The following is a 25,422-nucleotide window of genomic DNA, read 5'->3' as shown; positions in this document are numbered from 1 at the left end:
GTACTGTGTTGTGTTTTCTCTTCTAGGATAAGCGTTCAGCCATTACATTCTTTTCCTTTTTTTTTCTTTTGTATTTGTTTTTGACTGTGCTGACTTGTAGACTTTTTAATAATTTTATGGTGCTTTTAATGACATCTGCCAATTTTTTTTTTTCCACCCCCCGAAAAGACACTGGCAAATATATTGGTCCAAGCGTGCAGGATTAGAACGCAACTGTGTAAAAATGGTAAATAGTTTATAACCTTTTGTAACATACTGACAAGAAACGGAGAAACTTGCAAATAATTACACTCCAACATGGACTCTTTGTGACATATGTACAAAAAAAAAAGAAGATCTAGGAAATCATGTTTAAAGCTTTTCTTATTCTGATTTAGTGTATGTAAAAATAAGTAGCCGTGCGGAACCAATAACTGCTATGTGCATAGAAATGATACGGAAATACTATTTTTGCCCACTTTTGAAGGGTTTGTTTTTTGTGATGTACAAGAGACCAAAATGATTAGGACAAAATTCTTGTAGGATAAAATCTTGCTTTGTTCGATCAACCATACATTTTGTGTGTGTATATATAAGACATGACAGGCAAGCAGTGTAATATCTCATTTGTATGGATCACCTTTTTTTTCTTTGTAATTAAATGACAAATACATTTTTATTTTCTTCTGTGGATAGTTCCCTGAAATATTAAAAAAGTGATATTGTACAAATGCAGAAAATGAAACTCATTCAACACTTCATGCAGTGTACAGTCAACAGAAAATGCAAAAATTGTAAGCAAACTTACGGCTGACCGAATTGTACATAGATTATTTCGCAACTGATTAAGGAGTGTCAAAAAGATGGGAATAACATGAACAACCAAATGTGAAGGAAAACTAAAGAGTGTGCATATTATTTTGTTATTTCAAGGAAAGAGTGGACAAAGATTGGATTCTTATCACTCTGTGTGTTCAGAGAAAACAAGCAGCTTAGTATTGTAATTAATTTCTTCCTTAAAACAGCAAAGTGAAGTATTTTCCAGTCTTCAGTCCATGACAGTGCTGATGAAAAAAAAAAACATGAAAGAAAATGTGTATCTTGTGTATAATGTAAAGTAATCCTTTATTTTGCCAATACACTGACTCTCTGGCTGGAAATGCTCTGGAAACTTGTAAAATATGTAAAGAAAGATTAACAAAAACACAATCACAAAATATCCATTCTTTGCTCCAAAGATAGGAGTGTCCAAACAGGACTGTGTAGATGCTTCTGTAACCGCCTCCTCAACATTACACACAAGAGAAAGAAGTACAGCCGATCTAGGTTTTGTAAAGTGATGACTTGTAAATTGAATGACATATTTCCTGATAAACATTTTTTATACTGCAAGCAATTTTCTATTGAATGATTTGTCAAGTTAGCAGTGGGATTTGTGCCTCATGGATGTGTATAGATAGGAATTGTCCAATTATTTTGTGAATTCATCAAAAATTGCTTCTCTGTATTTATGTCGAGAGAAAATGAAATTTCATTTCACTTTACTTTTGTGGTAACTATTAGTATAAATAGTATTTCGGTGTGATCATGTATTGTGTATTTATCCTGAATGGATTTGTAATTTGATGTAGATTTTGTCCAAAAGAAAGAGCCTAGCATTTTTTTCTCCCTATTATAAAGAAATAAGTGTACATTTGTACAGTAGCAAGTGTAAATTTCAGAGAACACTAATTTGTTATTTTATTTCTGTACAAATGTTTATGTTCCACCCTGTATTGTACACAAATTGTTAAATAGAAATTGGCCCTATATATATGTTGTACTTTTCTGAATGATATTTGTGTATCGGTCCAAGGTCTAGTGTATTCAACTATTTGTAAAATAGCAAAGCCGAAGCAATCTTTGTGCATAACCATTCTCATTTGTACGTCAGTCAGCCTACATGTAACAAGAGCGGGAGTCATATTTCAAACAAACAAATAAACAAACAAACAAAAATGTAAAGTGTGCAAGTGGCATGACATTTTTAAGCGCAGAGACTCAAGATATTCATTTTTAGATACAGGCCTGTGGTTTTATATGCAGTTGGCAATGAAATGAACGTATGGATAGTTTCTTCAGTAATTTGACAGGACAACGTAGTGTCTTTTTTTTTCTTTGACCAATTCCGTTAGGATTGGGTATTGGTCAAATGTGCGTACCTCACTGTACATTATGAAGATATGAACAAGACAATAGGATTTGAATTCCACAGCTGATCTTGTCACAGCACTGTGTATGTGGTTTTTTTTTAAACATATATAAAGGAAAAGAAGCAGCTCTTTTGTTTTTGTTAAATTTTTTATTTAGTTTATTTTTTTTTAATTGTCATTTTGTACACCCCTGCCACAAATCGTGTTTAAGGCATTAACTTGTTCCTGGCAATGTTGCAGTCTAAAAACAGAAACAGGAGTTTCTTCTCATTTTTTTTTTTTTTGGTGGTATTTTTAAACAAATTTCAAGTGGGTGTAGGGGTTTTAGTCTTTAACCGTGTAAGCATTTTCCTTTTTTTGTGTGTGTATTTCGATTTGCATGTTTCTTGTGTACAAACACTTTGCATGGCTTGACTTGAGATGGTTGATTTTTTCCTTTTACATCTTTTATATACAACATTTTTCTGCAATTTTAACCATAGTAAAAAGGCTTGGATTATGTTCTCTTTTTTTCTATCTTGGTGCATAAGTCATTGGCATTATGAATGTGAAAAAAAAAATAGAATGTGCGTAATGACTATTCATTTTTTTTTTTTAAATAAGTGGTAAATGGTTAGAGACTAAATAGCAGTATTAACAAAGCCATGCTTATGAACTTTGCTGGCTTAGTTTTAGCTTATATTGTACATGTGTACACAGTGTAAATCAAGGAACATACTCATTTGGTTTTTTTTTTTCTTTCTCTTTGTACAACATGTAAGAAAAGTCTAATAAACAAAAAAAAAAGAGTGTGTTAAGATCATAATTTAATTGTTCTGTGTTATAATTACGTTGTATTAGCATGTTTGCATTATTTATTTTATTTTTTTTTATCCGTTCCATTCTGTCTAGTGTGAATGAAAGTGTTAAAGAGAATGCAGAAAATTGGGTGCACATTTTGAAGGTGACTGAACTCTGCTCATTATCTTGTGTTTTGTATGTATGTTTGCATGTGTGTGTGTGTTTGTGTGTGTATGTGCTTGTACAGTATAAGTGTGTGTTAAGGGCTTTTGTTTATGTACATGTTTGTTGAAACTTGTAAAAGGGAATGGGGTGCTTTCATTCAAATTTAGTGGGATGATATTGTGATGAATCTGATGATGAATGAAAATGAAATGTGAAGTTTAGACAAAAGTGACTGGCATTCATTCCTAAAAACAATATTAGGTAAACGAACAAACTTTTGTAATTATTCCATTCATTGTTTTAGAAAGCACTATCTTCAGTGGCAAAACCCTGATTATTGCTTTCATATTTGCTCTTCAGGCCTGTTTTTTTTTTTTCTTTCTTTTTTTAATGGCTACTGCAACTTATACAGGGTGTAAAGGATGGATTTTGTGTTTGTAATTGTGAGAGAATGCTTTGTATGATTGGAGTTAGATACATTTTTGTGGTTTTGTGTATGTGTGTTCACACTCATTGTTCATATTAATTTCATTGTTCAAAATAATTTCACTAATTGTTCATATTATTTCCATCGTTAATATAGACCTGATATTGAATGAAACTCAAATAAAAAATATCGAAAAACAAAAAAGTACATGTATGTGTAATGTGTCACACGCAGTAGATTACAGACAACAGAATATGAAGACAGTTGCCATATTAGATCCTTTATAAATTCTAGAGGGTTTTTTCTGTCTTTTAGATTATCTTCGTCATTGTTTAACATCTGATAAAATGTCTTTGTCCTACTGACACCCGATTCTTTTGTTTCTTTCATTGTTTTCTTTTGTTTTCTTTTTGCCTATCTGTTTGGTTGTTCTGTAAATCACACCGTTGTTTCAAACTCGGCTGAACGAGCGGAGAATATCACTGCCTACTATCGATAATACACATTGGAGTAGTATCGATTACAATTCGAGGAACGTAGTTGACTCTGACGTCATTGTGGTAAATTGACCAATCAGAGTGTACGGATTGAGTTAAAGGTCCCGGGTTTCGCCATCACATGGTGGTCGTGGCGCGAAACTTGTGTCCCATTCATTCGCATGCATTCCGTACGTTTCGCGGGTCTCGGCTGCGGCCGTGGTATATCGATGGTTTACGTGGTGGACATTTAAACCGCGCCGTACTGTGCTCCCATGCTGTGTAAGGCTCCGGTCCGGTACTTCGATCTCTGACAATCCATTGTTTACACCCGGCTAGGGAAAGAAGGTAGTCAAATCGAGACTGTAAATTGTGAGGAATTGGACCGGCAAAATGGACACAGACATCGATCAGCAGCTGCGAGATTATCAGAGAGAGTACCTAGACTTTCTAGACGATGATGTGAGTATTTTGTGTTGTGAAATAGATCTAAACTTAGGCAGAAAAGATCATGTCTCACAGAACAGAAGATTAGTTTTAACAGTCAGTGTGTTAGGCCCTATATTACGTTCCACTCGCACTCGACAGGAGCGCAAAAGCACACCGCAGTAAATGATCAGTCATGGTATTCATTGCCAACGATAAAATGTATGAATGTTCCCAATATAGTCAGGATGATGTGAGAATGAATGGGCATTCGTATTTTATTGTAATAGGCTAACCCCGGGACGCTAACCCCGGGACGCTCCGTATACAGTTACACACTGTGGGAGCGTCCTGAGTCAATAGAGTGCTATATCGGTAAGCTTGAAAAACATACACAGTCTGTCACAGATTTTCGCACCTCCGTAAGTTTCGAATATCACGAGGAAAAAACGTACTTTTATAGTATACATAAGATTCTTATCTAATTAATACCCTTCGTTCACCTTGTTCTTGTTCACACTGGTCCAATGATCTTGAAAAAACGTTTTTTTCACGGCCATATACGGGTCCGTAGTCCTAGCTCCCCATCTTATTCACCATTTTCGAAATCAGTATGCAGTACACTGCGCACGTAAATATTCATGTGCTGGCGGAGTCGCAATGCGTTTAGCCTTCTGACAAGGCCTGCGCGCGCGCACCCACCCAGAAAGCAACGCAATATACAGCGAGAGGGTTTGCCAACAGTATGATAAGGCCTTGCCACAAAGCTACACGACTTGACGGCCAGCGCATGCGCACAAATCTCAAATCCATTGACTGTATAAGATGTAGTTCTCCCGAGTTCCTCTCGACCGAGTCGCATTTAACTCATCAAACCGAGCAGAAAGGGACTATTGCCAGAACCAAAAGTTGAACGCAGTCAGTCTTCAACATTACATCTTCACCTGTAAGTCTTCATATTGCAGAATTTTTGCGATTTCATATTGATTTTTAGGCGCTATACTTCGCCTGTCATGATCATGTCTGCTACAATGCGCAGCCCCAACACTGCGTGTTGGGGCTGGTCGCAGTTAGTAATAGGCCTACTCAGTAGCTAGTAGTAGACGGGTCTGTCTAGTACAGTAGTATAAACTAACTGGTCTGAAGTCTAACACCTGTTGGATGTGATCTCAAAATAATCAAATATTGTCTCCAACATTACAATGTCAGACTTATTCAGATCTATCTCTATCTCTTCCTATCAGTAGAAACCTCTATAATATATTATTATTAAACTGTTACATGCATGCATCGTATATTGTAGGTAGAACTACATGTATGCTGTTTGGATGGTTTTGTTTTGTTTTTGTTAATGTTTGATTCTTGAAATTTGTCACTGACACTGGTGATGGAGGAATCCAAGGTAAAGATCTAACCACATTAGCATGTGTGCATGTACGATTGTAACGTTAAATAGTAAACTTGTGTGCCTTTCATATATGCATAAGCCTTGGGCAATAAAGCTAGAGTCTTTCATCTCACTTGGATGTGTATAGAACTCTACATGTGCATGCAGCATGCAGGCAGTGTCTGAAAAATGTTTGCAGAGCTGATAATGTATATGGTCCTTTGTGTTTTGACCAGGCTGACCAGGGCATTTACCATGAGAAAGTCCAGAGCATGATCTCCAAGAATTCCTGTCGACTCATCGTCAACATCAACGACCTGAGACGCAAGGCCCCCAAAAGAGCAGCCAGGTTGGTGCCTCAGAAATGCATGATTTATTATTACCAGTGGTCAGCATGTTTCCCCCTTTGTATCTCAGGAAAGGTTAGTTAATGATCCAAACCACTTGCAGTGTAGCTAGGATTGAGGGTCCTGTAGCTCGATCTATCTGTATGTTTGTCTCGACGTATAGTAAGTAGGACCTATGGATGTCCAAAACTGAAACCCGCAGCTCTGTATTTAATCGGCAACTATCAAAGTGAAATTTACAGTTTACATTCACATGCAATTGAATTTTGTTGTTTTGCAAAAGCCCTCACTCTATTCCATAAAGTATCATTATATCCTTGTTTGCCTTGAGTAGGTCTGCCATTATTGTGTCTAAAATTTGAGATCAAGCACATTTTTCTGTTCTGTATAGATTAGATAGAGACTCAATATACAAACTCTAATATGGGAAACAACACAGTCAAAAAAGAAGAAGAAGAAAAAAAAAAAGATGTGCTCTATTTTGCTGCTGCCCTGCCACTTAAAGATATGACTTAATGCCAGCTAGGTTGACAATCTCTTTAATGCTGCTCTTCTGTTAGGTTGCTTAATGAAGCTCACGAGGAGGTGGCATCATTCCAGCGAGCCCTGAAGGAGTTCGTGACCTCGGCAGACACGGCCTACGGCAAGCAACATGACGACTTCTTTGTCGGCTTTGAGGGGAGCTTTGGATCGAAGCACGCCACCCCACGCACGCTCTCTGCTGGTTACCTTGGCAACCTGGTGTGCGTGGAAGGAATCGTGACAAAATGTGAGTAGAATCTTGCTTAGAATTTCGTCAGGAGGAGTCCCAAATCTTACAGTATGAGTCAAAAGTAGAAGGGCTAGATCAATTTATTGCAATCGTGCACGGTCTAACAATGCAAGGACCTGCACAGTTTCTGTTGTACTCTACTGAATTGATTTGGTTTACCAAGTCTTATGTGGTAATCACATGCTATTCCCCTCATGCGCATTGCTTTGCAGGTTCCCTGGTGAGGCCAAAGGTTGTCCGGAGCGTCCACTATTGTCCTGCGACACGCAAGACGATGGAAAGGAAGTACACGGATCTCACTTCTCTTGAGGCCTTCCCCACAAGCTCCGTCTATCCTACTAAAGTAAGGACTATAGAGTGCTGTATAAATGTGCAGACTTTACAGAGCCAGCATCAGCTGGGTGTGTGCATATAGCCCATAAGCCATAACTTACAGAGAAACCAAATATTCATACTATTTTTCTAGCTAAATGTGAGGATGCCACTGTCCCAAAGGACAGTTGGCATATCAGCATTTTTATTGATGCCTAAATTGTAGTCAGAATTTCTGAAAAAGTGAGTCCCAACTTTGACTAGTTTGCACAAAGATGCTACATCAAAATCAAATTAAACAGACCATATTATAGTCCAAGATTTACTTTGTTTTGCCATATACCTCAACCCCAAAGAGGAAATTTGCTACTTTTCACTACTTGGAGACAGAGATAAATAGTTGATTTAATTCTCTGATATGTGCTGTCAATATAAGGGTTAGTCATAAAGTAAGCAATTAAAAGGCTTTTGATAATTCTACCACTGAAATAAAACATATGGGAACATTAGAGGGCTCACAAGTAAGAGAATTTTTAACTCTACCTATTGAAACACCAGCAATGAATAGGTAAATGGTGGGCTGGATAATTACTGTAAGTGCCATATATTTAGCGGGTCTGAATTTTTCACAAATCACGACTTCCCAATGATTTTGCGAGTAATTGAATTCACAATCGTGGAATGCAGTGATGAACAAAGAAATGTATGCGTGCATGTCACATTCATGTCGAGATCAGAATATTTATTTTTGCACATTGCTAAGTTTGTGAATAGCACCGGATTTGCGAAATTACACGAAAATAAAAAACTCGCAAAATGTTATATGGTGTATACAGTATAGTGGAAGCACACAACATCAAATCACATAAATCAGGATTCTGAGACTCTGGGAGTTAATGCAACTAAGGTGGAGGGATTTGATACTGAAAATCAGGCAGTAATGAATAGCAGGAATTGTATGTTCAATACGTATTTATGCACTTAAAGATACCCAAACATAAATTATTTGATGAAAACTTATTACCTCAGAACTGATTGTCTTATTTCTCTCAGCCTTCTGCATGCAGTTAATCCACATTCATGCTTGGAAAAAAAAATCCCTTTTCATCCGCATATTAATGAGGACATGAGATTTGATTAATTTACTCCTGCATTTTTGGGAAAAATTGCTCTTCTCCAGGATGATGTGGGCAATCCCCTTGAGACAGAGTTTGGACTGTCCCTCTACAAGGACCACCAGACCATCACTATCCAGGAGATGCCAGAGAAGGCTCCAGCCGGTCAGCTGCCGCGGTCAGTCGACATCATCGTGGACAATGACCTCGTCGACGTTTGCAAGGTAAGGATGGGCTCCTGCTTCAGTAGAGAGCTCTTGGTTGGTGTTTCAGCGTGTGTCAAGTCTTTATATGCAGAAAGAAAGTGAGTGTGTAGAACTTAGAATCATTAATCAGTAATTCTGTGTCTGATCTTTTTATCATGCACATGTCATATCAGCCTATTTCATATTTTCAGAACCCGGCCGTGTTTGCCAGTGATTATGTGTGCATGTCACGATGAGCAGTTTAATTTAATGTGATGCAGATTTCATATGATGATATGTTTTTCTCCAATATTAGGATGCAGAGAAATACCATAAAACACAATGTTGTGCCTCCCATACTCTACCCCTTGTGAAATTTCAGCATTTTAGGAAAACATTGATCACTGCTAAAACCCCAAGTCAAGATTTGATAATGTATGTCATCATTTTGAAAATCATGGTGATACATTTCCAGTAAGCTGTAAAAGCCATTATTTTGTGCCTGACAATACATGGGTGGCATATCATAGATGAAGAGGACAGTTGCCCCTTTTTTGCCCATGATGTACTGCTACGTACTCATGATTGTATGTACAAATTTTGATATTCAAATTGACAGCAAGTCTTTGAAGAAAAGCTCTTTCCAAAAGTATTTCTGGTAGATGACATTGAGTAAAGACACTTTCAAAATTGCTTAAATTCCAGCGGGCCTTTAAAGTGACTGGAGGAAGTATAATCATGGACTGCAGAACTAATTTCACTTCGTACAGACTTATTTTGGCAATGTCACTGTATTATTCACAGCTCTCTATCTTCCTTGTGTTTATTTGTGTATATGTTAATCCTAATTTGACTGATGTTTATGTTTCTTGTTTGTTTTGTAGCCTGGAGACAGAGTTCAGATCATTGGGACATTCAGATGTCTCCCAAACAAGCAAGGCGGTTTCACCAATGGAACATTTAGGTGAGACTATACTCTCTCTCAAAAAAGTGTTGTGTGTTTGTGTTTACTGCAAACATATGGCACTACCTGTATCTGGAAGTATGAGTTGAATAAGCACAAATCGTTCTGTCACACATAGAAAGGGATTTTTTTTTCTTTTTTTTAAGGGGATGGAGGGGAAAATGGTTAAGAGTGAGGTGAGTTTGATGACAGTGTATATAGTAGCATATTACCGAGGGGAGAGAATGTGATATGTTGACACTTTATGCTGAGACCTCTTCTGTAGGAATGTTGACTGTAGTATTCAAAGTGTGTTCAGTTGCTGAAATTATCCCTGATTCAAGTACATGTTGTTATAATATCTTGAACAAATTCTTTTCATAAATCTCTAATGACTTATATTCAATTCAGTTAGAGCAAAAATCTTTATGTGTCAAGCAAGCGTCGTATTAGCCAGGCATAACAAAATATGAGTCGTAATTTCTGTAACCCAAACAGGACCATCATAATCGCAAACAACATCAGGCTCCTCAGCAAGGAGACCGTGCCAAACTTCACCGCCGAGGACATCGCCAAGATCCGCACCTTCTCGCAGAACAAGCGCGAGGACGTCTTCGAGCTGCTGGCCAAGAGTCTGGCGCCCTCTATCCACGGGCACGAGTACATCAAGAAGGCGGTCCTGTGCATGCTCCTCGGAGGGGTGGAGAAAGTGCTGGAGAATGGAACCAGACTCAGAGGGTGAGTGATGCAAAGCTGTTTGGAAGATGTCACTAGAACTGTTGGAAATGTTGAATATGCTGTCAGTGAGCTGTGTGTGTGTGTGCTGAATCCACTGTCCTTGTTATGAATACCTTGTGCATCGAGTTTATTTCATAGTAGAATGAGAATATTGGATACGTTTTATACCATGCTGAACATATAAGTGGGATAACTTATGTGTATACAACTGTATTTGTTTTGTTTTGTTTTATTTGGGTGGGGATGTTATTGCTACATTCTGAATTGTACTCTGTCTTGCAGCATCGTTAGTGGTAGATTTCAGACAATTCATTTTTAACGGCGTTGCTTATGATCACCCACCAAGATTTTCATGCTTGGCAAATTTCAGTAAATATCACTTATTTGTGATATCATGTATGAGAGTCTTCATCTTCTTATCTCAGTATTTCCATGAAATATTTGATAACTTCTTGATTATCTGGAGAAATTTCCACACCACAGAATTAGTCCGCATTATCAGTACCAAAGATTAAAACATTTTGGCCAATTATCCTTGTGTCACAGTTGTGATTCTAACCCGACATTGACATGACATGTACAGCTAAAATGTATGTTTAAATTGTAATATTGGAAATAAAGTGAGAGAAGATGAAATGGTATACAGTAAATGTTTGGCAGAGTGTGAATCCCTAGTAGTATCATTCAAAGTTCATGGTGTAGCTTGTGACAAAATTGATTAATGTGGCCATTGACTCCAGGAAGATTGGTATTTTATTGACATTTATTTCCGTGACTCGTCTCTTACAGTGACATCAACGTTCTTCTGATTGGAGATCCCTCCACGGCCAAGTCACAGATGCTAAGGTAAGTAAGGCTGGTTTTGATAGAATCTACAGGTAGATGTAATACACATGACCATTCACATAAAGAAAAAAAAAATGTCCAAAGAAGCAACAGAAAATGCAAAATGTAATATAGCAAATTGGTTATTATAAAGCCATTTATATCCATATCAAGACATTCTATGATCAGCAATTAATTTCTGTAGAAAGGTCTTGGTTTGCAAAATTAAATGGTTGTATTAGCCAATCATTTTGTTGTTCAAAGAGATGATTCACCTTTCATACTGTCAGTTGCCTTGATATTGCTGTTGTCTTTAGAGAAGAAGACCTGTGATTTTGCCCATGTAAACTGATTCCCACCTCTTCAATTTTAGAATAAACAGTTCTAAATTTGGTACTGTCAGACTCCACATCGTCCTTTCAAGCTTTTATATTTGCATGATTGTTGGTCATCTCATGTAAGTAAAAGTTGATCTTAAAGTCCCCTGCAATGAACACTTTGTATCCAGGTACGTCCTCCACACAGCTCCCAGAGCCATTCCAACCACGGGGCGCGGGTCGTCGGGCGTCGGTCTGACGGCGGCCGTCACCATGGACCAGGAAACCGGAGAGCGCCGCCTGGAGGCGGGCGCCATGGTGCTGGCTGACCGAGGCGTCGTCTGCATCGACGAGTTTGACAAGGTCAGCTGCATGAAAGAGTCTGCGTGCTTCTAAAGCCATTTCCCCCTTCCCCACATTTCTCCAGTGGAATGGGAGATTACAAAAGTGTTGGAAACAGTGTCTAGAGCAAAATGAGTGAAATCAATGTAAAATAGATATCGTTTGATGCCTAATGATAACGCATCTTCTTTGCATGGAAGAATATCCACTACTTGTTATTTTGCAGCATAACCCGAACATGTTCTCATTCTTCTTTTTTTTTTAAAGTTGAGTATGTTGATAGCTTGCAAAAAAAACAAAAAACAAAACAAAACAAAAACAAAGAAAAAAAACCCAAAAAATAGGCAGCTCTTGAAATAAATAGGAACAAAAGTTTATACTTTTTTTGTTTAGTCAAACAGGAGCAAAAAATGTTGCAGTAAATTTTACCCCCAAACCTTGATGCTGTGTATACTTGCATTTTTTTTATTCAGGAAAAGTTTCGCAAGAGAGCTACTGCCACAAAATGTTGTAGTGTAGTTGTCATTGAAGGTGTAAACAAAGTGACCGTTTAAAATGTGAGATATTGTTGCTGATGGGATGACAACCCTTCAAGAAATGTCTTTTCTCTGTGTCATGTGCGGGTTGTCACTTCAGATTAAGAGATATCATCGTTTCATTTCTTGATGTGTGAGATTAAAGTCCTTGACTGAAATATCTCCATGTCCCTTCCTCTTCCACGTCGTCATTGCAGATGAGCGACCAGGATCGGACGGCCATCCACGAGGTGATGGAGCAGGGTCGTGTGACGATCGCCAAGGCTGGAATCCACGCCAAACTGAATGCCAGATGCAGCGTACTGGCAGCTGCTAACCCCGTGTACGGAAGGGTAAGGAGATTATTATCTTTTTGTTCATCTTCCTGAGAACATCCAGCCAAAGAATAAAGAACAACTCTATTTTTATCTGTTCTTTATTACAAATTTCTTATGCAATGTTATGCACAACTCACTGCTCCGTGTAGTTCTGAATGAGATATTTGATGTTACTGTGATCATTTGTCGAAATGACCAAATTACTATGGCGTAAAATTGAGTACTACAATGAGTAGGGTGTTCATAGCATCATGCTTGAATGATTTCAGTCATTTTTTTCTGGTATTCTTGCACAGATTGCAGTAAGATCAAATTAGCACCTGCACCTCCCCCCCCCCCCCAAAAAAAAAAATAATAATAATAATAATAATAAATAAATAAATAAATAAATAAATAAAATAAGTACATATCTTCCTTTTGTGCTTACAGAAAGATCTGCTTTCAGGAAATGCTCCCATGGAAAAATACAAGGGGGATTAAAACTCGAGCTGACTTACTTCTTGAACTCAGTTTTATGCAATGCTGTATTATTGGTGTGTAAGGTGTGAGGGTAAGATGATATAGCATGTTTTTTATTACTCTTTACAACTCAATCCACCTTCTTATGTGTGATTCCACAGTATGACCAATACAAGACACCCATGGAAAACATCGGTCTCCAGGATTCCCTTCTTTCTCGTTTTGACGTCATCTTCATTGTTCTCGACCAGGTTTGTAATGGCCAGTCAATATCACAAATGTTTGAAAACGAGTGCTGTATATGGAGAGCTGACAGAAGATACCAAACAGAAATACATTGCTTGCCTGACCTCTTGGCTTAATGAGAAAATCTGCCAGAGTTAATTTGTAGTGATAAATTCTGAAGTAGAGAGAATTGTGAGGTAGGATTACATTTCATTTAAACTCATAATGCTGATCATATGACAAGCATCTGTTATCATCAAATGAAATCACTGTGTGTTCACAAGTACCATTTTCATTTCGAGGATCAAGTTTCAGGCTCAGCAAAACATTTAGATTCCGATAGTGCATCCACCAATTTTTCCCCAAATCTTATTACATTACAACCAACTTCAGAGCGTGTCCTCTTGAATTTAATCCAGGGCCAGAAGTTCAAAAAGAGTAAAGTCTCTTGCTATTTTCAAGCTCTCAACATAACTTCCTCTCATTTAGCAAGTCATAACTTCTTGAGTTTAAACGTGCACAGTGTTTACTACATCTTCTTCTTACTAATTCTCTTCAGATGGATCCAGAGCACGACAGGAAGATTTCTGATCATGTTCTCAGGATGCATCGTTACCGGGCTGCCGGAGAACAGGATGGAGATGGTGAGAAGAGATGGTGTATCATAGAAAACAAAGATACAGATAAAAATCATGATTTACAGTCATCATTGGTTTGAGAAGAGATGATGATTTCTGATAGCCAAGAAAAATATATAAACAAGATAGTTTACCGTCATTGTTTTGAGAAGAGATGATGATAATGTATGAAGGAAGAAATACTTATGAAATCATAATTTATTGTCATTATTGGTTTGAGAAGAGATGATGATGTATGATAGAAAAAAAAATCCACACATACAAATGAAATAAATTTATTGTCATCAGTTTGATTGTAATAACATTTATGTCACCTTACAATTGCATTTGGTTATTCACAATTTTATTGCTTTATAGGGGGCTATGAAACATGATTTAGAAACAGTAAACAATATGTTTGCAGATTGAGAGTTCTGTATTTGAGTGCATTTGTTGCATTGGTGCTAATTGAATGTGAATATGTCTAATTCTGATTATTTAGTACAATGGTAAAAGGTAGTGCATCATTATCAATAACAAGAGTTGTTTTGAGAGAACGCAGCCACTTTCATATACATGCAAACTGCTGTGGGTGCAAAGATTGTATTCCGTCATTTATTCCGTCATTTTATTCTGTAACTCACCCAGCATACTTGCATGACAGGAACTCCCCTGACGGATGCTGGTAATTCTAACATTCTTATTTCATTCCCACTGCTCAGCCATGCCATTGGGTAGCTCCGTGGAGTTCCTGGCCACCAACGACCCCGATGAAGAGGAAGAGGAGAGACAGGAGACCAAGGTGTATGACAAGCATGACAAGCTTCTCCACGGCTCCCGGAAGAAGTGAGTGTTTAGCAGCCAGTTATCTCTGGCTCTTCTGGTGTCAAAATTGACAGACGAGCAATGATGCTTGATTCTCCTGTCACTGGGTGTTGTCTTCTGCCATGTTACCTTTTATAGGAGACCTCCGGATGATTTTCAGACGTTTACATTTGAACAATCATAAATTAGTTATACTGTGTACAGAGTTTCAGAATTTATAGTGCTTGGGATGAGGAATAAGAATGTTTTCAAAATTTATAACAAATTACAATGAACAAGGATGATGACACAGCAGCCTCACCATAAGAATGCATAAGTTAGGGCTCAAGGAAACAAAAAAGGAGGCATGCATAGATTCTACACAGGTGAAATTGTTAAGCAAGCGTTAATATGATGGAATTACACTGCTACATTTCTGAAATATGTGAGGCTCTATGTCATCAACACTGTTCAGTGTATTTGTTTAAGACCACAATAAATTCTACAAATTTGTACATGGAGTTGTTGATTTATGTACTACATGATGTGAAATTATGAAAATCGTCTGGAATGCCCCTTTAACATTTCTGCCCTCTATTTGTGCTCCTTTCACCCTCCAGTCTTCCCACTCGGTCTTTATTCTGTTTTCTGATTGCTTTGCCACTGAAATTCCTCCGTCTCATCTTTACATGTTCCTACTTCCTCAAGTATCGAAGCCAGTAGAACGACTCAAATGTGTCAGTCTTTCACATATTACTGTGGCAAATCTCTGCATCATGATTGAAATAATCAGAATAGATTTGAACGTTTGCCGTGCCTGTGCGTGAATTAACTTCAAGAGTTAATTTGTTTGTTTTTTTGTTTGGGGGGTATACTAGTAATATTGAGTAGTTTCTAAGTGTTCAATGTCATTTCCACTAGTAGTCAATTAGATAAAACATGTTTTATGTGGGGAATCCATTCTTCCACTCACAAGAATGGATTGTTAGAGTACTTGAAATATATTTCAGCATTTGTAACTTGTGTTAAGATGTTATTAATTGGGATCTTAAAGTGACATCTAACTGCCAAGCAATCAACCCCGTGTGAAGTCCTTTCATTTCGAAATCATCAGAAATGTAGGACTTGAGATCTTTTTCAACCTAGTAGGTTCCCTCTGGATAAAAGTTTGTTGGTGTTCTGCGTTCCGTAACGTTGTGTGCTATACATCACTGAGTAGTCATCTTGAATTAAAATGGTTGCACTGTAGAATCAGCTGACATATGTAAAGATGCTGAAATTTTAGTTTCTTTACCGTTTCCCCACCTCCAGGCAAAAGTACGTTAGCATGGACTTTATGAGGAAATATATCCACATCGCCAAGGGCATCACACCCCAGCTGACCCGAGAGGCGGCTGAATGCATCGCCGACGAGTACTCCAAGCTGCGCAGCCAGGACGCCACAGCAAACAACATCGCAAAGGTGAGGGGAGGGGCACCTCCTGCAAGATTGCACCCCTCTTCAATTGGGTCGCCTTTGTGAAGTGGGGAGGGGGGAAAAGTTTAGATTATGGAATGGCATTCTGATTTTGTTCCATTTGAATCTCGCTTTTTCTTTTTATCCACTATCATCACCTCACAAACTATATACTGTGATTGTCAACAGAAATTGCACAGTGGCATACCAAGCCCACTTTAAATTCTTCAATAACGTACCACATTTGATTGCATTGTTTTATTTCTCTTTTTACAGATATAACAAGACATTCAATTATTTATAGAACTTTTTAGTTGCAGCTACTTTTGTGACATAAGATACCAGTACTGTAAAAGTGGATATTTTCGGCCAACTAATTTTCTGCTCTCGGCGGCATAAGAAAAGTTTTGCATGTTTTTAATTCTGCGGAATCAAGACATCAACTACTGGAACATATGGCAAGCAAAAATATTCATGTACTTTTATTTCTGCGCTAGCTTCTGGTTGCGTGAAATGGGCAAAAATTTCAACACCGTGAAAATTTCAACTTTTCCAGTAATATGTTTTTGAGAATCATAGTAGAGTTCGAAAACAGAATTGAGCATACATCTTTGCCCCATGTCCTTCTCTTCCAGACCGCTCCGGTAACAGCCCGATCCCTGGAGACCATGATCCGTCTATCCACTGCCCATGCAAAGGCCCGCATGAGCAAGACTGTTGACCTGCAGGACGCTGAGGCTGCCATCGAGCTTGTCCAGTTTGCCATCTTTAAGAAGGTCGGTGACCTTCCTTAACACTCACACTGACACGCTAACATTGTCTTTGGTGTGATTTTGCACATTTGTTGTTTCTTGGAGGCTGTTTTAACCACAGAAATAAAATCTGTAAACCATTAGAAATGTGTAACACAGTATTGTTGGCTTAAAAATGTAGAAAGAGTTCACAATTTGTTGTACTTAAAGAGTTTTTAATCAAATTTACCCGATTATTTGAAACTGCGATGTCACGTCTGTGCTGTGCAGTATACATCATGCTTCACATAAAGCCATGTGCTGTTTCATATCAACGTGATTTCCGACTATATTAAAATTTGGCTCATTTCCAAGCATCACTTACAGTGTTTACATGATACATGTCTCCTTTTGTAGGTTCTGGAAAAGAAGAAGAAGCGTCGCCGTGACGATGAGAGTGACTCTGATGAGGAGGATGAGGGTGCCAGAGTGGAGAAGCAGAAGAAACAACGGTAAGTGGCATCCCTCTACGAGGAGGAAAAGTGGACCATTTTTTAGCAGTGGGATGTTTGAATTTCTACAAGCAATTCAAAGGATGATTTACATGAATTTTTTGACAACACATATAACATTGTTCAATATTGATAAGTGTTATTAATATCACCTTGCAAACTGGATGTAAAAGCACATTTCATTGGAAACACACATAATCTGCAAATTTCAGAACTCAAAAATATACAGAGATTGATCACAAATATTGTGGTAACTTTTTAAAGAGTTATTGGAGTGGGTATGTAGGAGTATAAATTAAAAAAAAAAAAAAAAAAAAAAAAAAAAATATATATATATATATATATATATATATATATATATATATATATATATATATATATATATATACATGATATACCAATTACAGAAATTACCAGCTTCAAACTTCATTGTAATAAGTATTTAAGCAGTTATCAGCTTTCATATACCCCAGTGAATGGCCAATGTATTGCTTTTGTACCACTCAGATTGCATACAGCAGATATTCACATCTGTTGTGTTTCATTTCCATTTTGCAGTCGCAAGAAGCGAGGGTCGCCGAGGAAAGAACGGCGAGAGGGAGCTGAGGGAGAGGAAGACCCGTACGACTTTGACAGCTACGAAGAGTCCGGAGAGGAAGATGGTGAGTCTTGTTGAACCCTCATCAGTAGAAACTTTTTGATTGTGTGGACAAGGATGCCGTTCTCATATTAGAGCGGTTCCATATGGCTGCAGTCCACTTGTTGTGTCGGCGGTGTTATCACACGTGTTGATTTTCTGTGCACGCCGTTCTGTTATAAAGTCATGGCTCCATCCCCTCCTGCGGGCTGGCAGTTGGCGTGCCAAGCGATGACATCATTCCCGTCCTGAATCTAGGAAAACGTGAAATCCTTGAAAGACACAGTCTTAATTCTGGTTTCGGACGTGCTGGAGAGCCTGGAGCATGCGCAATTCCTTTAATTGACGTCATATTCTTGCTGTCCACATCCAGGACGTAAAATCCAAAAGTCCCTAGTTCCTTCACTGAAAATAGGCAGTGATGTGTCAATCAAATGATAATGAAAAACTGACAGCATTGAATTGTTTGTGTAATGCAGTAAGCCAAACCTTTAATGTAGAGTTGGCAGCTCACTCGTGTAGTTGTAAAATATTTCCAAAAAAAAAAAAACCCAAAAAACATTCCTGTCAATTAAGCTTGGTACAGGCTATAGATAAGATGAGGTCTTAGCATCCAATATTTCAAAATCTTGAGATTCCATCCATGTAAAGTAACTGAATATCCCAATGAATTTCAGAACTTATTTGCTGATGATATGGAGAGCATTAATCATCAATGACTTCATTGGTGAATAATTATACCTATTTTTTTCTCTTTCTCTTTCCTATCTAATTCTGCCTGCCCTCTTTCCTGCCATCCTTCTTTCTTTCTTTCTTTCTTTTTTCTTTCTTTCTTTCTTTCTTTCTTTCTTTCTTGTTTCTTTCTTTCTTTCTTTCTTTCTTTCTTTCTTTCTTTCTTTCTTTCTTTCTTTCTTTCTTTCTTTCTTTCTTTCTTTCTTTCTTTCTTTCTTTCTTTCTTTCTTTCTTTCTTTCTTTCTTTCTTTCTTTCTTTCTTTCTTTCTTTCTTTCTTTCTTTCTTTCTTTCTTTCTTTCTTTCTTTCTTTCTTTCTTTCTTTCTTTCTTTCTTTTTCTTTCCTTCCTTTTCTGTAGTTGGACCCACGCCTCTCAAACGGACCAGTGCTCCTGCCACGCCTAGCGACGCCTCGTCCCAACCTCAGTCGATGGACACCACCGAATCTCAGGAATCTCAGGTCGACATCAGTGCAGAGAGGTGAGGAAGTCATCCCAGCTTTACAGTGCAGCATCATGATAGAAATAAAAGCCACAAGAGATTTTGAGTTTATTTTGATATGTCAGTTCACCAGTATTGGACAATGTACCAGAATAATTTTTTTTTGCTAGCAGCCAAGATGCTGAACATGACAAATATCACAAATGATATCAGATGTTTGATTATTTGTTTCCATCTTTATTATCTTTTTAATCCACTCGCTTTTATCATTTGATTATAAGAGTGAAGCTCATTCTGTTTAATCATTCATTTTCTTCCTTTCATAAGTCATGTGCGCATATGCAGTGTAAATTATGGTGTGGTACTAAGTTTCAATGATTGGTCGTTTATTTCATTTGTTTATTCGATGTTAGGTAATCTATAGTCATATGTAGAGTCTCATACTAAGTCTTGCCAATTTTCCTGTCTGACAGATTGAAAGCATTCAAGGCCACCGTTCACAAGACGTTCGAAGAAAAACACGCCCAGTCTGTGCCGTGGTCGCAGATCACCAATGCCCTGGTCAAAGAGCACAAGGATGCACCCTTCAGCAAGGCGGAAATAGACAGCGCCCTCGCCAAAATGCAGGACGCCAATCAGATCATGGTGTCCGAGGGCATCGCTTTCCTCATCTAAGCTATCTCTCTCAAGTAGTTTTTTTTTTCATTTTTGTCACAAGGAATCCTTCACCTTTTCTCCTGGCTTTCAAGTGTTAGAGTCCAAGCTCTTAAGTCTTGAGAGAACACCAAGGCGTATTACATAATGACACACAGCACAACACTTCAAAGACAAGTTGCCCCTTGTCACATTCTGTGAAACTGATAATAATCAGTGTTCTATGCTGGGTTTCTCTTTACAAAGTTCTGTGGTAGTGATGGTACATCACATTCTCAGAGGAATGAAGGAGTTTGGCAAGCAATCCTATTTCCAACAAGCGATTCACTCGGGTGCAAAAGATTGGTGGGTACTGTTGTGGCCTGATTTGTAAAGTATTGATAATCTATTATTCAAAAAAATAGAAAAACATGAATTTTAGTGATCATTTCGGGTGTGTTCTTAGACTGTGTAGTACTTCCAGCAAGCCTTTTGACTAACATTTCACAGTTTTGTTGCTACTCATATGAAATTGTGTTATCACAGTGTTATTTAAGACATTTCTTGTGCATATTTGCACAATTTAGGGCAAAAATTGACAGTTCTGCAGGCCTATGAGAACTACCAGGTATTTCTTACCTTTAGAGAGTTCTGCACTACTCTTTCTTCTCAGATTTGTGTACCTACATCATTGCATGTGACAGTTATAAAGTTCTAAATCAATAAGTGAACTACTAGCTAGTTGACACAGGCACAAAGTCTCATTCACCTCTCACCAAAGTTTGTGTAAAATATATGTACATATATATGTAAATATCCTATGCATTATCTAGTATGTGACTAGGTGATTTTTGTTGTTGTTGTTTTCATTGTTCATACCAGTGTCATACCAGTAATCAACATCGAACTGACATCATGGAGTTTTTGCCTGAGGCGCGATTTCTTTTGGCAGTGGGATGATTCGTCCATAAACAAAAAAAAAAGTACAAAAAAAAAGTATGTATTAATCATGCTTTGTGAATAAATAGTAATGTGAATATTATCACCCTTATAAGAAGTGAGCCAGGTGATAAAAGACATTATACCACAGAATCTTGGGTTCAGTGTGCATTCACTTTCAGATTGAGACAAATATTACTCAATGAAGTTGATAATAGCAAGGACAAAAAAAAAGAGATATTTTGTGGAATAATATTGTAAAAAGTTGATACTGGCAAAGAAGGTACTGAGATGATTAGCTCTCCAGAAGATTCTTCTTTTGGAAAGAGCCCTTTACTGACTTTTGCAATTTTCTCAGAACTAATCAATTCATTCTTTGGAGTACCAAGAAGACTTTTCAGTCCACTGCAGCAAAGGAGATTGTCTTAAGTGTAACATATCTTATCAATATTTATCAAGTGATATCAAGTATGAATGGTTTATTTCAAATAGTTGTTATGATTGCTTATTTGCCAGTGTTTGATGGGTAATTCAGTGTCCAGTAGTGGAGCGTTTCATACATTGGCAAGAAAGAGAGAGTCTTATGTTATTTTGCGAGGCATTGTATTTCATGTGTAATTAGCTCTTCATGATATCCCGTTTAATGTGTATACACGCCCTCGAAAGAAAGAAAAAATATAAGCATTTTCTTTGCATTTTAGGTATGACCAAGACAACGAGTGATATTGGGAAATATACAGTTGAAATTAAATAACTTAAGTTTCCTTTGTAGTTGTGTCTGACTTTTTATAAGTAGTGTATATGTGTGTGCTTGTGTTTTTGCATATATGTGTTATTTGTGTGTGTTTTGTCTGTATCTAAATATATTATTGTACTAACTTTTAAAATTGATGGAGATGCAAAAAAAAAAAAAAAAAGAATGGAGGGACATATGAACGTTTTACAACTTTTGAATGTTCATAAGAATGATAAAAAAACATGAGTTGAGTGTGAAGGATATACATACAAATATACACACACACAATGGGACAATACAGCAAAATATGCATCAGAAACAGAAGAAAAGTCAATCAAACAATTAGCCTAAAAACGAATGTCTTTTAGGGTAATATATTGTCTTGGTTTGATTACACCTGCCAACGTGTTATTTATGATTATATATATATATATATATATATATATATATATATATATATATATATATATATATATATATATATACATATATACATATATATATATATATGTAACATTGTGGTTTTTGCTAAAACAAAGAGAAAGAAAGATTTCTAAGAATCAAAAAATTAAAACAAAAAGTAACATAGAAATACATTTTCTGGAAAATGAGTCACCCTGCGTCATTCAGGAAGTCCAATCCTTCCGGTCACATTCTCCACTTTTACTTGCCAAATTTGGGCATAATGTCCACTCTCTGCCCTCCTTGGGTCAAGCTATGACCTCGTAGCCAGTTATAGCCCCTCCACCCAAACAAAGTGGCAGTAAAAGTGACGTAGAACTGTGCGTCGGTGGATTGGAATTTAAAGTTAAAATATATCTTTGGGAAGGGTCCTAAACCCAATAAATAGAGAAAGTTTTCCTCTCCTCACTTCATATTGGAATCTTTGACAACGGGAAAGCATCGAGACATATTGTGAGCAGAATTCGTGAGAGTCAGCTATCTTCGTCTCCGGCAGGGGTAAAGTCTAGTTCGAGTCTAGTATGTTGTCCAGATAGTGTTAGGATTATCTATGAGCTGCTACTTGCGCTGTAGATCAGTGATAACATTGTTGCTATTTCAAATTGAGTTGAAATAGGGATCCTCTGTTATGTTGGACAGAGTGATGCGAATGTGCATGGGCACATCATGAGATTTCATTGTCGTTCATATATATCTGACTTCTGAAATGTATGGCTCAAACCTGCCTCAGACTCAGATTGGTTGATATGACATTGTTTATCGGTTATCGAGCTCCTACATTATGTGAGTGGACGTTAAGTTGAGTTGAGTTGACAAATAGGAAGAACTTGTTGGAAAGCTGGTTAAAAGGTATAGACTTGACAATCTGAAGATGTATGTTCATTGCTGCTTTCACAACATCTCGATCGATGCCATTGTGTATGTGCGTGATTATATTGTGGAGTAAACACTCGTGAATGTACTATTCTAGTCATAATGGTGTATGCACTAGAACCCCCCCCCCCCTCTCTCTCTTCTTCTTCTTCTTCTTCTTCTTCTTCTTCTTCTTCTTCTTCTTCATTCTTCCTTCACTCTTCTTCACTTTTATTTCCATATCTTGCCTACTGAAGATGATTGTTTTATGAGAGTTTGGCAGTATAAGTCTATAGGGAACTTATGTCCAGTATTGAATGTATACTGTTGGTTCTTTGAGAGAACAGAATCTTGCTTTATTATGTTAAGTAGTATAAGAGTATATTGGATATCAATATCGCTTATTGCTGGATTGAGTTGCAATCATGCTAACTCCTTTAATATGTGGTATCTGCTAATTACACGTGCTAATTAGTCTGCTTTAGATGCATTATTGTGATATGATTACTTGCTCAAGTTAGTTAGTAAGACATTTATGAACTTCAAGAGCATTGTAGAACGATTCATTGTAGCAAGAAACAATGTGACGTCAAGATTCTAGAAAACAGAGCAAATTCACTTTAACCTAGTGAGCGGACTTTGGACCTAAGGTCATTCAATCCTCTCTGGTCCAGTGAGAGAGCATTCTTGACACGTTTACGACCTAGGAGCTTTCACATAGGAACACCTGTTGTAGAATACTAGAGCTACAGTTAAGCCAATACAAACGCTTTCACATTGGAGTCTGTGCCAGTACTTCTGACATAAACTTAACTCTTTAGAAAGAAACCTAATGCGAATTAGATATTTGCTATTGTAAATATGTAACTGTAAAGGAATAGCTATAATCATGCAATTGAAACGAGACTCAATGAGCATAGCATGAAGTATCAGAAGTAACTATTCACTGTTGAAATGTCAATATAATCAACGATTATGTGCCAATTACAAGTTGCAGAAATTATATTAATAAATGTCGATCTACATGTAAATGCACCATTTGGAGAAGTATAAGGATTAAGAGCGAACACAAACGAATTAAGACTGTGTATGCTATATTGATGAACCTCATTGACAAATAATGTCAAATGCAAATGTATTCAATGATGATACAATGTACTGTACTCATTATCCCTTGTACATAATGTTTATACATTTCAGGGCTTGTTATGAGCAGAACCTGCGATTAATAAAGAACACCAGTAACCAACATAGCGAGTCCCGGCTCCATTTGTTGTCGTTACATATATATATGAAAAGTTTCTTTGCAAAAACAGATAAGTCCATTTTTGAAGATTTTGAAGTACGATCTCTGTCATAAAGTACAAAATACCTTTTAAATGATATATTGGTCACTCCATGTAAAGGTACATTTTTGAAGTTAATGGTCAAAGAAGCAAAAATTTTCTTACTATTCTCTTTATTTTTCTTGACCTTTAATCGCAAATATCTCCATTTGGTAAATATCGACTTATCGGTTTTTGCGAACAAACTCTTCATATATATATATTTCTTTTCTTTTCTTTTTTGAAGCACCATGAACACTGAAAGGTGGACCTGTGCGCTATAATACAAATAGCCACTATTATTATTATCATCATATTTTCACTGGTATTTGAAAAATAATCTTGCCTTCAACATTCAAAAATAGCTGTGTTCTAGACTACTGAATTGCAGTTCACTGCTGGAAGAGCGTGTGGCCTTGTTTGATTTGTCAGTGCCGAAAGTAGGCCTAAAAGATATGAGAAAGTCAATATCCATTTCCCTAGCTATGCTATGCTAAGTAAAATTTGGATATACCCGTATGCATCCATACAGATTTTTCTTTCACTTCTTTATGACCAGATATTTTTTCTTTTCCTTTTTTGGTCAGTCCATTCTATAATTGAATACAGCTTACACATATTTTTATCAAAAGTTTTGACATTTCATGAATGAAGCATTGATTTAGTTAAAGGACAAGTTCACCTTCATAGACATGTGGGTTGAGTGAATGCAGCAATATTAGTAGAACACATCAGTGAGAGTTTGAGCAAAATCGGACAATCCGTTCAAAAGTTATGAATTTTTGAAGTTTCTGCTCAGTCACGGCTGGATGAAAAGACTACTATAGCTTGTGATGTCACATGAGTACAACGATATAAAGAAAGAATAAAGAAAATTCAACATATTTCCATTTTTCTCGCATAACAAAAGAACAATCGACTTCTCTCTTTCAGAAGGCAGGAAGAATAATATTACCCTTAACATACGTCAGTAGCAAGTCGAAGAAATGTGCACTTTATTCAAAAAGTAAAGTTTTGTGAAAATTCTCTTTTTATTTTCCTTATGTAGTTGTACGCATGTGACATCATACACTGTAGTAGTCTTCTCTTCCAGCAGTGACTGCGCAGATACTTAAAATAATCGTAACTTTTGATCGGATTGTCCAATTTTCCTCAAACTTTCACTGATGTGTTCTACTAATATTGCTGCACATCAATCCTTATGTATATGAAGGTGGACTTGTCCTTTAACTTCACCTTAAAGGGTGTGTACAGTTCTGGTCGGGGTGAGGATTGAGCTTTT

General features: G+C 37.1%; 1 protein-coding gene across 1 annotated transcript; it reads left to right on the top strand.

Moving 5' to 3' along the window:
* Positions 1-4,345: 4,345 nt before the first annotated feature.
* On the top strand, positions 4,346-19,868 carry LOC139736444 (DNA replication licensing factor MCM3-like). The gene is made up of 19 exons (XM_071647194.1): positions 4,346-4,481; positions 6,069-6,181; positions 6,740-6,948; positions 7,164-7,294; positions 8,444-8,602; positions 9,448-9,527; positions 10,005-10,244; positions 11,034-11,090; positions 11,578-11,749; positions 12,462-12,596; positions 13,202-13,291; positions 13,825-13,909; positions 14,605-14,728; positions 15,998-16,148; positions 16,778-16,918; positions 17,291-17,385; positions 17,944-18,047; positions 19,112-19,232; positions 19,667-19,868. The coding sequence occupies exons 1-19, from the start codon at positions 4,413-4,415 to the stop codon at positions 19,866-19,868; spliced, it is 2,478 nt and encodes an 825-aa protein (XP_071503295.1). The 5' UTR covers positions 4,346-4,412.
* The last annotated feature ends 5,554 nt before the right edge of the window (positions 19,869-25,422 follow it).

The sequence above is a fragment of the Diadema antillarum genome, unplaced genomic scaffold, assembly GCF_040938485.1.
Source record: "Diadema antillarum isolate AM-2024a unplaced genomic scaffold, OU_Dant_1.0 seq00000647_RagTag, whole genome shotgun sequence".
In the NCBI taxonomy this organism is placed as follows: domain Eukaryota; kingdom Metazoa; phylum Echinodermata; class Echinoidea; order Diadematoida; family Diadematidae; genus Diadema; species Diadema antillarum.
The sequence above is the reverse complement of the archived record's forward strand: the minus strand, read 5'-3'. Positions and strand labels throughout refer to the sequence as shown.